Raw genomic sequence first — 14684 nt, 5'->3', positions numbered from 1 at the left:
TACTGACAGGGATTTTTTGTTGGTGGGAGGACTGGTACAGGATGCACTCAACCTCTTGAGGCCTACTGCAGAGCTACTCAACTGATTAAGTAGCAGTTCCAAGGTCTAGCAACCCGAAGAGAGATGTGCTGGCCACACGTTCCTCCATATAGCATCCAATTACACCAATGGCAGAGGATGACACGGCGGTCACTTGAGCCAAATTGTCCTGTCCAGAGCCAGAACACGGAATTTTACCTTTTTATAGGTCAGAAAAGCACTATTGTGTGACTACAGCTATAAAATGACAGCCGCCCAGTGAATGGAGTACGAAAGTGTTTCCATCAAGTGAACGTGTTCGGTTATGTCTAGCCATGTGGTTTTGTCTGCCTCACATGCTGCTGTAGTTTGCTTACTAGCTTCAGAAATCAGTTTCAATATACGACTTTTAGCCTACTTTAATAGTGTAGTTTTACACTGTAGGCACTACAGAAAATTTTGCATTTCACATAATCAGACATGTACAGGAATTTAAATGTTGCTTGTTCTGCTGAAATCATACAGTTAGTATCAGACTTTTTAGCGTGACTGGTATTAACTGGAGCAAGTGAGTTAAAGCTATTGTTTTATGGCTGCATCCCCACAACACTGCACTTCTGACCTGTGGTCATCTGGAAAATTTTGATTCATTCGACTTTTCCCACCCTCTCTGACTTTACTGTCAGGTTCTTATTCTCCATACTATATCATTACCAACATGTTCCAGAAAACTGTGTGCAAAAGTGCAATTTTTCAAAGGGTCATATCTCAGGTTCTATTGATCACAGAAATAATAGGTCAGGTGTTTTCATAGCCCTTGGCCTAGCGGCCATTTGTATGACTATTGGAACAGTGGCTACAGTGCAGCTATCCTATAGCACAAGATCAATGTTAAAACATTTCACACTTCCTCCAGCCAAGGTACTTTTGCAAATCAGTTGCCCTTTAGAATTACGTGTGGCATAGGGTGGGCCTTAGGCGGCTTATAATAATTTCTATTTGTGGCAGGTCACCAAAATTTTTACCATATATTCTTAAGATAGTATTCTCAAGGAATATCAAAACTTTCTTTTATATCATTATCCCTTACCGAGGAGAAGAGGTTCAAAGTTACTGTACTTATGTAATATCCAGTTTGGAGCATAAATGTCATTTTCACTGACGCAATGAATACGTGGCAAGAGTTTAAGGGTCATCGCAAGGGTGCAGATGCCACCAAACATGATGTTTTTGATCAGCATTTTTTCACTAATAAAACTTCATGACGTGCAGCCCCTGTATAATGGGCACTTCTCACCTCTACAGATATGCCCAGGGTGGTACAGTAGATTCAAAAAATAGGCTAAAGAAGGTCTTAACATGATTAAAAAGAACTTAAAATGACTGCCAAAATTATTTAAAACTGGAAAGACAGAAAATTCATTAAAATATTTCTAATAACTTTTTTACTCTTGTACAATGCAAATCATAAGCTGGGCATTTTCGACGAATTTTGATCAATGAGCAAATTATTAAGAAAAAATGTAAAGCAAACAATTTTGGGTTAACCTTATATTCTGCATACTTAATTACTTTTAATATGTGTCAAAGTATGTAAATGTGTGGAACTATAGAAATAAACTGTCAGAACATCACTGACCTACAGAATTCATTTTATGTAAGTTGCATATACTGCTGTAGCAGGGAAAGATGGGAACCAGCGGAAAAATTTCCTGCCTGAGCACAAAAAAGGTGAATATTTTCCTCTTAAAAAGAGGAAAACTGGGAAACCAACTGCCTCAGACATTTCTCACTAAAAATTTTGGCATACGAACATATTCGCGCTTTTTGTGCTGAATGACAATAGCAGAGAGAGATGGGGACACCGAAAGAGAGAGGAGACAATGCCAGTTGGAGAGAAAGAGGGATGAGACATTGATGGTGGGAGAGAAAATGTGGCAAGGAAAGAGAAAGAGAGACTGATAAAGACAGTAACAGTGGGTGTTAAAGAGAGGAGATAATACTGGTCAGTAAGAGGCAGTGGCAGTAAGAGAGAAAGAGAGATGGGTTGAGATAGATGTAGTTGGAGAAAAAGAGAGATGAGACAGTGGAAATGAAAAATACAGTTAAGTGAGGTCCGTCCATACATAGGCTTGGGAGGGGGTGGGGGGGTGGGGGGGTGGGGGGGGGGTCTACACCCTCTCAGACTGGTGACCTTTAACAAGCAGGTGTAGGGAAAGGTACATACTGTACCAAAATTTTAAGCATGTGGTTGCATGGGGAAAAGTAAGTTGAAGCCCTCTCTCTCTCTCTCTCTTCTCCCTCTCTGCCTCTCTGTCTGTCTGTCTGTCTCTCTCCCCCCCCCCCCCCCCCCCCCAGAACTTTTTGAGCTGTCGAGATATGGTGGAGACAGAAGTAGTTGGGAAGAAAGACAAAAAGAGGCAGTGAAAGAGAGAGAGGAGACATTGGCAATGGGATATGTTGTAAATTAGTGGGAGAAAAAGGAGACAATTGGAGAGAGACATGTTTATATAGACAGTGAGAGTGAGAGCGAGATGGGACTACAAAGGCTTAACTTAAATACAAAGAGAAATGGGGTAAAAGGATTCAGAATGTTCCATGTCAAAGAGGCGCAAAATGTTTGCATGCCAAAATTTTTTGTGAGGAAGGCAGAATGAGGATTGTGGCAGCTGGTTCCCAACTTTGCTGTGAGAGTCTTTTAAAGAGGAATATACTTGTCTCTTTTGTTATAACAAGAGCATTTTTCTGCTGGTACAGAGGTAAGCCCAAATTCTCCGATGCCCAGTCTAAACCCGCTTTCCAACATACTCTTTCTGAATAAAATTATCTGAACACCTCCACATAATACAAAATTGATGACTAGATGTCACGAGAGGTGGGCCTCCAGTATAAAGTACGGCTAGCTGTATCGTGTTGTCAGTAGAGAAACAGTAACAGCAGATGAGTCTGTAAGGGGAGGGCTCGGTGACTTCGATCACGGTCCAGTCAGTGAATGACATCTGTAACAAATCCATGAGGGACATTTCAGTCCTTCTAAGCTACCACAGTCAACTGTGAAGTGGAAATGCGAAGGAACATACACAGCTAAACCAACACCAGGCAGACCTGTACTGAGGGCCAAGGACCATTGAGCACTACGAATCGCATGAAATCAGCAGAAGGAATAATTCACGAGTTCTGAAGTGTACCAGCTGTCCGGCTAGCACAATGACTGTGTGTAGGGAGTTAAAAAGAATGGGGTACAATGGTCAGGCAGGTCCTAATAATCCATACATTCCTGTAGTCAGTATTAAGTGAAACTTGAGGTGGTGTAAAGAGGTGTGTCATTGAGCAGTGGATGACCGGAAGCAAGTGATTTGGAGTGATGAATCATACTATATACTGTGGCATTCTGATGCAAATGTCTGGATATGGCGAATGTATGAAGAACGTTAACTGCCAACCATAACGCACGAAGCAGGTGGTGTTACAGTGAGGTGACGCCTTTTATGGAAAGAGTGTGGTCTCCTTGTTGTGCTTAAGAAACCACTAGATTCAGATGGATATGAACATATTTTACACCATTGTGCATTTCCTACAGTTAAGGAACAGTTTACAGTTGATGGACCCTGTCATAAAACATCGTCTGTAAGGCAATGGTTATGCACAATAACATTCCTGAAATAGACTGGTCTACACAGTGTCCTGATTTGAACCCAGTGGAACACCTTTGTGATGAGTTTTCAAGCTAATAAAGAGCCTTGATTTGACAATGGGCTGTGTGACAATTAATAATAAAGCAGTGAAAGTGACTGAACAAACGTCCCTCCATTCTGATTTTTATGTATTTGTTGGTTGGTAAGTTCTCTTTCAGTGGATGTCATACAGGTCCAATTGGACATAGCAATGCTTGGATTACTTTTGCTGTGATGTGACGTATATCTGCATTTGTGGCTTGTCTTGAGTGTTTTAGGCTCTAGACCCCCAGCATCCAACATTACTTCCTTCTCTGGTTTTGGCTCTTGAGGACGAATCGCATGCCATTCCTCCACAGATGTTTAGACACCTCACAGAATTTGTTCACAGCAGAGTTAAGCCGTTATAAAGGCAAAGCATTGACACAAGACAAATAACGTACATTACTAATAGTCAGCAGTCTCAAACACCATACTGCCTGGTGTGGTTTCATATATAACCATAGCCATTCTAGTAACCCTTTAGTACTACTGAGTTACTTACACATTAACTCTAAAAAAACATAACTGACAAGATCGACAAATTCTGCCTTGCATATTTCACAGCAGTAGCAGTTTGTTAACTTTAAAATCATGACTACTTTAACAACATATTTTTGCATTCTGTAGCACCTTTCAGCCGGCCGGAGTGGCCGAGCGGTTCTAGGCGCTACAGTCTGGAACCGTGCGACCGCTGTGGTCGCAGGTTCGAATCCTGCCTCGGGCATGGATGTGTGTGATGTCCTTAGGTTAGTTAGGTTTAAGCAGTTCTAAGTTCTAGGGGACTGATGACCTCAGAAGTTAAATCCCATAGTGCTCAGAGCCATTTTTTTAGCACCTTTCCTGCTAATGATCTGCGGTTCCCTATGATATCTGGCTATCTGATAGATCACTTCCCGTGTTGCTACTCGTGGTGCACCCTTTTCATCCTCACCTTCTGTTCTTAATCATCGGTGCCTAGGAAGGCTTTGGCAACAACATGCGGGCAACGTTTGCCAGCTAGGTGCATTGCCAGCTGTAGTTCTTGAGAAAATTAATGAAAATTCTGCAAGTATTGTGACCAGTGCAGATGGGCACACCGCTACCTACTCTGCCGTGACAAAATAAAAGTGTAAACGTAGGTTTGATTAAGTGGGCTGTGAATTATGGTTGGTTTCAGTTCTTCTTCAGTCTTCTTAAAAAGGTTTTGCCAAATAGATGATAACTACACAACTGTGTTCACTAAGACTCTCATTCTCTGTTCAGCATCATGAGTAAACCTTATACAACTATATTATCCCACACTGTTTGGTCAATCAACATATAAATAGGATATTTTCTTTATAAATTATAATCATATGATTAATGATTGTATCTACCAGTTGTACACTGCGGAAAAAAAAAATATTGCACTAGCAAGAAGTTTTGTGACATAAACAAAAAGTAGTAGGCGTGTTTCACACGTCTGTTAAAATTTTATGATAGTTGCATAAGAATGGCACTAGTAGTATGAGGACGCAAATTCAAGTTCACTTTAAATATGTGCTGTAATCATAGTGATCATTATTTACCTTTGAGACTCTGAGATTGAATGTGGTGAGTTGATTTTTGACAATAATGCCTTCAAGACAATGAAGACACCATTATCAACAGTCCACTGAGTTTGAACAAGGTCGTGTAATACGGTTACAAGAAGCTGCGGTATTGGAGAAAGACTTGGCAGGAGTGTAGCCACTGTACATTACTGCTAGCAGCAGTGGTCACGAGAACGTAAACTTGTAAGAAGACGGGGCTCCAGATGACGACGTGACACTACCGAGGAGGAAGACCAGTGTATGGCTCTGGCACACCGTACTACATCTGCGGCAGCAGCTGGCACCACAGTGACACAATGAACTGTTACAAATTGGACTCAGACGCTATGCAGCATGCATTGCGTTGATCCCAAACCAATGCTATCTGCAACTTCAGTGGTGTCAAGTGAGAGCTCGTTGAAAGGAAGGGTGGAGGTCTGTTGTGTTTTTTGATGACAGCTGGTTCTGCCTTCGTGCCAGTGGGGCCAGTGTGTTGGACACAAGGAGACCAGTAGAGGCCTGCAACCAACCTGCTTGCATGAAAGACACACTGGACCTACAGCTGATGTTAAAGTCTAGAGGGCGATTTTGTATGACAGCAGGAGCACTCTCGTGGTTATCCCACACACCCTGACTTCTAATTTGTATTTCCGTCTGGTGATTTATTGTGCTCCCATTCACGAACAGCATTCCACGGGGTGTTTTCCAACAGGATAATGCTCACCCACAAACCACTGCTGTAACCCAACATGCTCTACAGAGTGTTGACGTGTTGCCTTCCCTTACTTGATCACCAGATCTGTCTCCAGTCGAGCACATGCGAGACATCATCCGTCAACCACAAACAGCAGTAACCATCCCTGCACAGACCGACTGAATGTAACAGGCCTGGAACTCCATCCCACAAACTTACATCTGGCACCTGTACAACACAATTCGTGCACATTTGCATGCTTGCATTCAAGAGTCTGTTGATTACACCACTGATTAATGTATCAGCATTTCACACTTGGAACGGCTTATCTCGCACTTACATTAACTTGTGATCCTGTAGTGTTAATCAGTTAAATGTGCTATGTACACAAATATATTTCCAAAATTTCATTACTCCTCATTAATTATATTTTTGGTGTTGTGGTTTTTTCTGTCTTTGTGTTGTCAAATGCTTACACAGGTGGTTCAGATGACTCTTGCTGCCGACAGGTACGGCCGACGCCCCCAGCAGCTGCTGTGCCTGTCAGCCCACGTGGTCAGCAGGCTGCTGGTCATGCTCGCTCCGCACGTGCTGCCGCTCTTCATCCTAGCAGAGTCACTCGTCTCTGGTGCGGCCGGGCCAATGGAGGAGTCTTTATTGGCTGTCGGTGAGTGCCAAAGCATCACACATTTCTTAATGGTGCACTTCCAGGCATTCAGATGAGTTACTGTTTCCCAAATATTGCTCTAAAATGGAAAAAACTACTCTGATGATCATCTGGATGCACACCATTGATAAATCTCAGAAAATCTGAAATATCACATCACACATTTAACTTCACAGGAATTTCAGCAATGTCGCTATTGTTATGATCCGAAGACTGGTTTGATGCAGCTCTCCACGCGAGTCCATCCTATGCAGGCGTCCTTATGTCTGCACAACTTCTGCTTCCTACACCCATTTGAACCTGTTTACTGTAATAAGTCCTTTCTCTCTCTCTTCAATTTTGTTCTGCACTTTCTTCCATTACCAAACTAATGATTCCTTGATGTCTCAGGCTCTGTCCTATAACCTGGTCCATTTTTTTAATCAAATTGTGCCATAAAATACTTTCTACCTATTTTGATTCAGTACCACTTCATCAGGTGTTATATCTATCCATGTAATCTTCAATATGCCTTTGTATCCCCACATTTCACAAGCTTTCATTTTCTTCCCCTTCAAACTACTCCTCGTCCACCGTTTGCATCATCGTAGGATACTCTCCAGGCAAAGATCTTCAGAAAAAATCCCCAACATTTAAATTTATATTCGACAACAGATCAGTACCCTGGTACGTATTTATTTCATTTCTATTAGTCCACTCATCCATCCTCCTCTTTCTATCCGCCTCCACTATCCCTTCCCCTGTCCATTCCCTCCTTCCCCTTCTCTCTGTCCACCTCCTTCATTCACCACTCTCCATCCAACTCCTGCCTCTCTCTCTGTCCATCTCTTCCTCCTCTCCCTCTCTCTGTCCATCTCATCCCCTTTCATTCATATGTCCATTTCCTCCCCCCCCCCTTCCCCCCCCCCCCCGCCCTGCCTTCTCCTCCTCTTTCTTTCTATGTTCAGCACCTCCTCCCCAACTCTGTCCATCTGCTCCTTCCCTCAAATCTTTTGAACTATGGGTCTTACAATGATACAATTTTGTATATACTTTCAGAGACACATGTTGATACTGTCTGCTAAATGTGTTGTGAATAGAGTTAGTAGTAAAGAAGTAATAAATATAAATGTATTGAGATGTGGTAATTACTGGTATGGCGGGTGTTATAACACAGAAAACACCATTTACTTTCACTACGTAATATTTTATTGGCACACGATAAATCAAAACACAAAGAAATAGTTTTCGACAATCATGGTAACAGTCATAACGAATGTCTCACACCAACTGGTCAACAACCAAAGTAAAGTAAAACGAAGTACAAAAAAGGCAAAGATCTTAATATTTTCTGGCAGTTCTGCCACAGAGCCCCCCCCCCCCCCCCCCCAGGAAGCACGGAGCGCATATGACGAGGAGTGATGAGGAGTAAGTGATAAAGGGAAGGTAAACATTTAAGGCATGACGTAATCTTGAAGTCTGAGAGGTGCCCGTACGGTGCAGCCAGCATGGGTGATAGCAATAGGGGTAGGAGGATTCGGGGAAGATGAAGGTGAAGGGGTGGTTACTCTTATAAATAAAACATTATTGGAGTCTACATAGGCTGAAATGTCATTTTGTGAAGTACCAGGAGCCACATTGAAGCACTGTAATAGCTTAATGTCTTTCTGGTCAGATGGCACAGAATTGTTTTGAATTTCAAATAAAAAAAGAAAAGTGTCCACAAGTTATATTTTTATAGAGTCCACATCATAGTCACTCAAGTTCACTTGAAACACTAGTTCATTACTGCTGGCACTCGGAGGCGTGAAGTACAGAAGAGGGGGGCCTTGACTTACAGAGAGTGTTTGATTAGCTTGTGGAGAAGGGTTAGGACAGGCCTCTGAAGTTTCTTGCAAAACAGATTCATTATCGTGTGTGTCTGTGTCGTTAAGGATCCATGCTGGTTTCAATCGCTCAATGGACACGACAGATGGTTTGTCCTTAAGGAGGATCGTATAAGTATTTTCAGAGTGTGACAGGAGCCGGTATGGGCCAGTATAGGGTGGAGCAAGGGGTGGACGCACGGTGTCTTCTCTAAGCATCACATAGTTACAAGAACTGAGGTGTGGGTGAATGAAAACCGGGGGGGTAGCATGCGATCGAGGTTGCGGAAAACGTAACTTGGTGATATGCTGTCGAACCTGTCGTACCAACTCGGGAAGTTGATCCTCGGGAAGTAGAGGAGGATCATCAAGAAAATCCGCCGGAAGTGCGAGGTTTTCTCCGTATACTATCTCAGCAACTGACGCTTTAAGGTCTTCTTTGAAAACCGTCCTCAACCCTAAAAGGGCCCAGGGAAATGCCTCAGTCCCTGAGGAAGAATGACACATGAGAGCGACCTTCAGGGTATGGTGCCATCGTTCTATTAGGCTGTTGGATTGCGGGTGATAGGCTGTAGTTCTGAATTTGTTGATATCACACAGTTGACAGAGGCAATTAAACAGATTAGATTCAAATTGTCTCCCCTGGTCTGTGGTAAGTGAAGTAGGGCAACCAAAACGAGAAAGCCAATGGTGGACAAAAGCGTTAGCTACAGTGTCGGCCATAATGTCCGCGATGGGGATAGCGTCGGCCCAACGTGTGGTATGATCTGTCGTGGTCAGTAAGTAACGGAAATTGTTATATATCGGTAACGGACCGACAATGTCCAAGTGGACATGACGGAATCTACCTGAGGGCACAGTAAATTTGCCTAATGGGGGCTTAGTATGTTTGTGTATTTTGGCTCTCTGTCAAGGTATACATGCTCTCGCCCACCGATTACAATCTCTTTTTACATTAGGCCTAACGTATCTCTCCGTAATGAGGCGTGTACTCGCGCGAATGCTCGGGTGAGCGAGATTGTGGATTGTGTTGAAAACGTCTTTCCTAAGAGCTTTAGGGACTATAGGACGAGGATGACCTGTTTTAATGTCACAATACAAAGAGCAATCATCATTAGGGAAGGGAAGTAGAGCAATTTGTAAGGAAGTATCAGAGTCAGAGAGAAGGTGCTGTATCTCTGGGTCGGATAGCTGGAGCTCGTGTAAGCGGTGAGGATCAATAGCTGTCTTTAGGGAGGACAGGCGTGACAGGTAGTCTGCTGCAACATTGTCAATACCCCTGATATATTGAAAGTCTGAAACATATTGTAATACTAAATCCATATGGCACAACCTTCTGGGTAGTACATCTAATGCTGGTTTGCGGAGAGCCTCGACAAGGGGCTTGTGATCTGTGTAAACTGTCACAAGTCGAGCTCAATATCTGTACAAAAGTACTTTACAGCCCCATAAATGGCGTAAAGTTCATGATCAAATGCGGACCACTTTCTTTGCGTTTCGGTGAGCTTTTTTGAAAAGAAATGCAGGGGTGTTGTACCTGTTGGTAGGGTCTGTTGCAAAACTGCGCCAATGGCATTATCGCTAACGTCTGTGGTTATTGTCAGGGAGGCATCAGGGTGAGGGTGAGACAGGGTAGTAGCGTTCACTAAGGCGTACTTAAGCGAGTCAAAGGCTCACTGCATGGTCTAATCCCATTCTATGTGTCTGTCGCCTGTGGTATTCTTTCCCTTTAAGGCCTCAGTGAGAGGGGCTTGAAGAGATGCCGCATGTGGAATGTGGAGTCTAAAAAAATTTACCATTCCGAGGTATCTACGTAACTCTTTATAGGTTTGAGGGAGAGGAAGGTCAAGTATTTGTTGTACTCTATCTGAGGTGGGACGAATGCCCTCATTATTGACCAAATGTCCCAGGAAAATAACCTCCGGCTTCTCCAGTTGGGATTTGTCACGATTAATCTCAACTCCGTGTTGTGCCAATCTATCAAAAACCTGTTGGAGGTGTTGTTTGTGTTCCTCTGCACTTGTGGAGAAAATAATAATGTTGTCTAGGTAGGCATAGCAAAAATTAAGGCCACGTAGAATGGTGTCAATGAATCTTTGACAGGTCTGAGCGGCATTCTTCAATCCATAAGGCATAAACAAATATTCATATAGTCCAAATGGGGTGATGATAGCGGTTTTGGGGATATCTTCTGGGTGCATCGGAATCTGATGGTATGCCTTTTTGCAGTCTAACACAGAGAAAAAGTTGGCACCGAACATGGATTGTGAAAAGTCGTGTAGGTGTGGGACAGGGTAGTTATCAAGTATTGTTCTGGCGTTCAAATGCCTATAGTCTCCACAGAGTCGAAAGCAATTGTCCTTTTTGGGAACGACATGTATTGGGGAAGACTACGCACTGTCCAAGGGGCGGACCATACCCAAGCGTAAAAGTTCATTAATACATTCTTTGGCAGTGATCAGTTTTTTTGCATTGAGGCGACGGGGGCGAGAATGGACAGGCGGTCCCGCAGTTGTGTTAAGCCGGTGACAGACGCCCGTAGTAATGGCCATGATTTTGTGAAAAGGTGTGGCTGAAATAAGTGGAGGGACGCAGGAAGGCGCGACGTTATCGTCGGTGCGCGGTAAGTATGAAGACCCGCCTTAACAGCTGTCGCCTCTGTGTTTTGATGAAAGGCGGATGGTGAAGTGCAGGGAGGGGGGTTGCTGGGCGGGTTGCCGTCTTCGCTGTCTGGGTCGTGGCATGCGCTGCTGTGGCTGCGTATAAACAGTGGTGCGGTATGCAGGTCCCATGTAGTTTCGTGCGTGTTATTACTTTTAATCTTGATCTCCTCTCTAAACCCGCGCAATTCATCAGTCAGGGCATCACAACGCACCATGACTCCGTTGCGCAACGGTAGCGCTTCTGACTCCAGATCAGAAGGTTGTGTGTTCAGATCATGTCGGGGTCACCAGAATGGTGGGTGTTATACTTATAACACAGAAAACACCATTTACTTTCACTACGTAATATTTTATTGGCACACGATAAATCAAAACACAAAGAAATAGTTTTCGACAATCATGGTAACAGTCATGACGAATGTCTCACACCAACTGGTCAACAACCAAAGTAAAGTAAAATGAAGTACAAAAAAGGCAAAGATATTGATGAAAGTTCCTGGCAGATTAAAACTGTGTGCCCGACCGAGACTCGAACTCAGGACCTTTGCCTTTCGCGGGCAAGTGCTCTACCAACTGAGCTACCGAAGCACGATTCACGCCCGGTACTCACAGCTTTACTTCTGCCAGTACCTCGTCTCCTACCTTCCAAACTTTACAGAAGCTCTCCTGCGAACCTTGCAGAACTAGCACCCCTGAAAGAAAGGATATCCCCCAGGCTGTGGCAAAGCCATGTCTCCGCAATATTCTTTCTTTCAGGAGTGCTAGTTCTGCAAGGTTCGCAGGAGAGCTTCTGTAAAGTTTGGAAGGTAGGAGACGAAGTACTGGCGTTTCATATCAGCGCACACTCTGCTGCAGAGTGAAAATCTCATTCTGGAAAGATATTAATATTTTCTGGCAGTTCTGCCACACTGGTATTAAGGAAAACGTGGAAGGGAGGACCTACCACTGTAACTGTATTTTCATGCAACCTCTTTGTTTAACAATATATAATCATAAATTTGTTTTTTTTTTTTTTTTTTTTTTTTTTTTTTTTTTTTTTTTTTTTTTTTTTTTTTTGATAATAATTACAGGGGCCCAGACCCGCAGCCCCTATGAAGGCTGTGACTCAGAAAGTCAGTATTAAAATCTCCACACATTATCACTGTTTTCCCAGTTGTCTTGAGTTTGCCTAAAGCAAGGTCCAGTTTTTTGAAAAAAATACTTATTTTGTTAACAGATCTATAGACACACAAAATAATAAGTTTTTTCAGACATTAACTCAACAGCTCAGATTTCAAAGACTGTTTCACACCCTAGTTTGCAAAAAGAGACTCTACTCTTATAATCTACATTTTCTTTTACATATATACAAGTTCCCCCATGTTTCGATTCCATTTTACAAAAGCAGTTTGCAAAATTAAAATGCAATATTAACGATTTAACAATTCAAAATTTTAGGGGAAGGTTGCAACACTTAGACCTGGTTGAGGTGTACAGGGAACATGATGCTCATTTAAAATTTAACCTATTTCATGATACCTTTGTGAATATATTTGAAAACAGTTCCCCTAAGAAAACAGTGAAATATGCTAATTTAAAATTTAACCTATTTCATGATGTTGTTGTTGTTGTCTTCAGTCCTGAGACTGGTTTGATGCAGCTCTCCATGCTACTCTATCCTGTGCAAGCTTCTTCATCTCCCAGTACCTACTGCAACCTACATCCTTCTGAATCTGCTTAGTGTATTCATCTCTTCGTCTCCCTCTACGACTTTTACCCTCCACGCTGCCCTCCAATGCTAAATTTGTGATCCCTTCATGCCTCAGAACATGTCCTACCAACCGGTCCCTTCTTCTTGTCAAGTTGTGCCACAAACTCCTCTTTTCCCCAATTCTATTCAAAACCTCTTCGTTAGTTATGTGATCTACCCATTTAATCTTCAGCATTCTTCCGTAGCACCACATTTCAAAATCTTCTATTCTCTTCTTGTCGAAACTATTTATCGTCCATGTTTCACTTCCATACATGGCTATACTCCATACAAATACTTTCAGAAACGACTTCCTGACACTTACATCTATACTCTATGTTAACAAATTTCTCTTCCTCAGAAACGCTTTCCTTGCCATTGCCAGTCTACATTTTATATCCTCTCTACTTCGACCATCATCAGTTATTTTGCTCCCCAAATAGTAAAACTCCTTTACTACTTTAAGTGTCTCATTTCCTAATCCAATTCCCTCAGCATCGCCCAAATTAATTCGACTACATTCCATTATGCTCGTTTTGCTTTTGTTGATGTTCATCTTATATCCTCCTTTCAAGACACTGTCCATTCCGTTCCGCTGCTCTTCCAGGTCTATTGCTGTCTCTGACAGCATTACAATGTCATCGGCGAACCTCAAAGTTTTTATTTCTTCTCCATGGATTTTAATTCCTACTCCAAATTTTTCTTTTGTTTCCTTTACTGCTTGCTCAATATACAGATTGAATAACATCAAGGACAGGCTACAACCCTGTCTCACTCCCTTCCCAACCGCTGCTTCCCTTTCATGTCCCTCGACTCTTATAACTGCCATCTGGTTTCTGTACAAATTGTAAACAGCCTTTCACTCCCTGTATTTTACCCCTGCCACCTTCAAAATTTGAAAGAGAGTATTCCAGTCAACATTGTCAAAAGCTTTCTCTAAGTCTACAAATGCTAGAAACGTAGGTTTGCCTTTACTTAATCTATTTTCTAAGATAAGTTGTAGAGTCAGTATTGCCTCACGTGTTATAACATTTCTGCAGAATCCATACTGATCTTCACCGAGGTCGGCTTCTACCAGTTTTTCCATTCGTCTGTAAAGAATTCGCGTTACTATTTTGCAGCTGTGACTTATTAAACTGATAGTTCGGTAATTTTCACATCTGTCAACACCTGCTTTCTTTGGGATTGGAATTATTATATTCTTCTTGAAGTCTGAGGGTATTTCGCCTGTCTCATACATCTTGCTCACCAGATGGTAGAGTTTTGTCAGGACTGGCTCTTCCAAGGCCGTCAGTAGTTCTAATGGAATGTTGTCTACTCCCGGGGCCTTGTTTCGACTCAGGTCTTTCAGTGCTCTGTCAAACTCTTCACACAGTATCATATCTCCCATTTCATCTTCATCTACATCCTCTTCCATTTCCATAACATTGTCCTCAAGTACATCGCCCTTGTATAGACCCTCTATATACTCCTTCCACCTTTCTGCTTTCCCTTCTTTGCTTAGAACTGGGTTCCCATCTGAGCTCTTGATATTCATACAAGTGGTTCTCTTCTCTCCAAAGGTCTCTTTAATTTTCCTGTAGGCAGTATCTATCTTACCCCTAGTGAGATAAGCCTCTACATCCTTACATTTGTCCTCAAGCCATCCCTGCTTAGCCATTTTGCACTTCCTATCGATCTCATTTTTTAAACATTTGTATTCCTTTTTGCCTGCTTCATTTACTGCGTTTTTAAATTTTATCCTTTCATCAATTAAATTCAATATTTCTTCTGTTACCCTAGGATTTCTACTAGCCCTTGTCT

The 14684-nt window shown here is 42.5% G+C and overlaps 1 protein-coding gene across 1 annotated transcript in view; it reads left to right on the top strand.

Annotated features, from left to right (window-relative positions):
• The window catches only part of LOC124789240 (solute carrier family 22 member 7-like), a 63674-nt gene that overhangs the window by 32459 nt on the left and 16531 nt on the right, over positions 1-14684 (top strand). The window contains exon 3 of the mRNA XM_047256535.1: positions 6459-6645. Within this exon, the coding sequence (XP_047112491.1) occupies positions 6459-6645 (187 nt within the window). The remainder of the gene's footprint in view (positions 1-6458; positions 6646-14684) is intronic.

Source organism: Schistocerca piceifrons, chromosome 3 (assembly GCF_021461385.2).
Source record: "Schistocerca piceifrons isolate TAMUIC-IGC-003096 chromosome 3, iqSchPice1.1, whole genome shotgun sequence".
Lineage (NCBI taxonomy): Eukaryota > Metazoa > Arthropoda > Insecta > Orthoptera > Acrididae > Schistocerca > Schistocerca piceifrons.
This window is presented reverse-complemented; position numbering and strand designations above follow the sequence as displayed.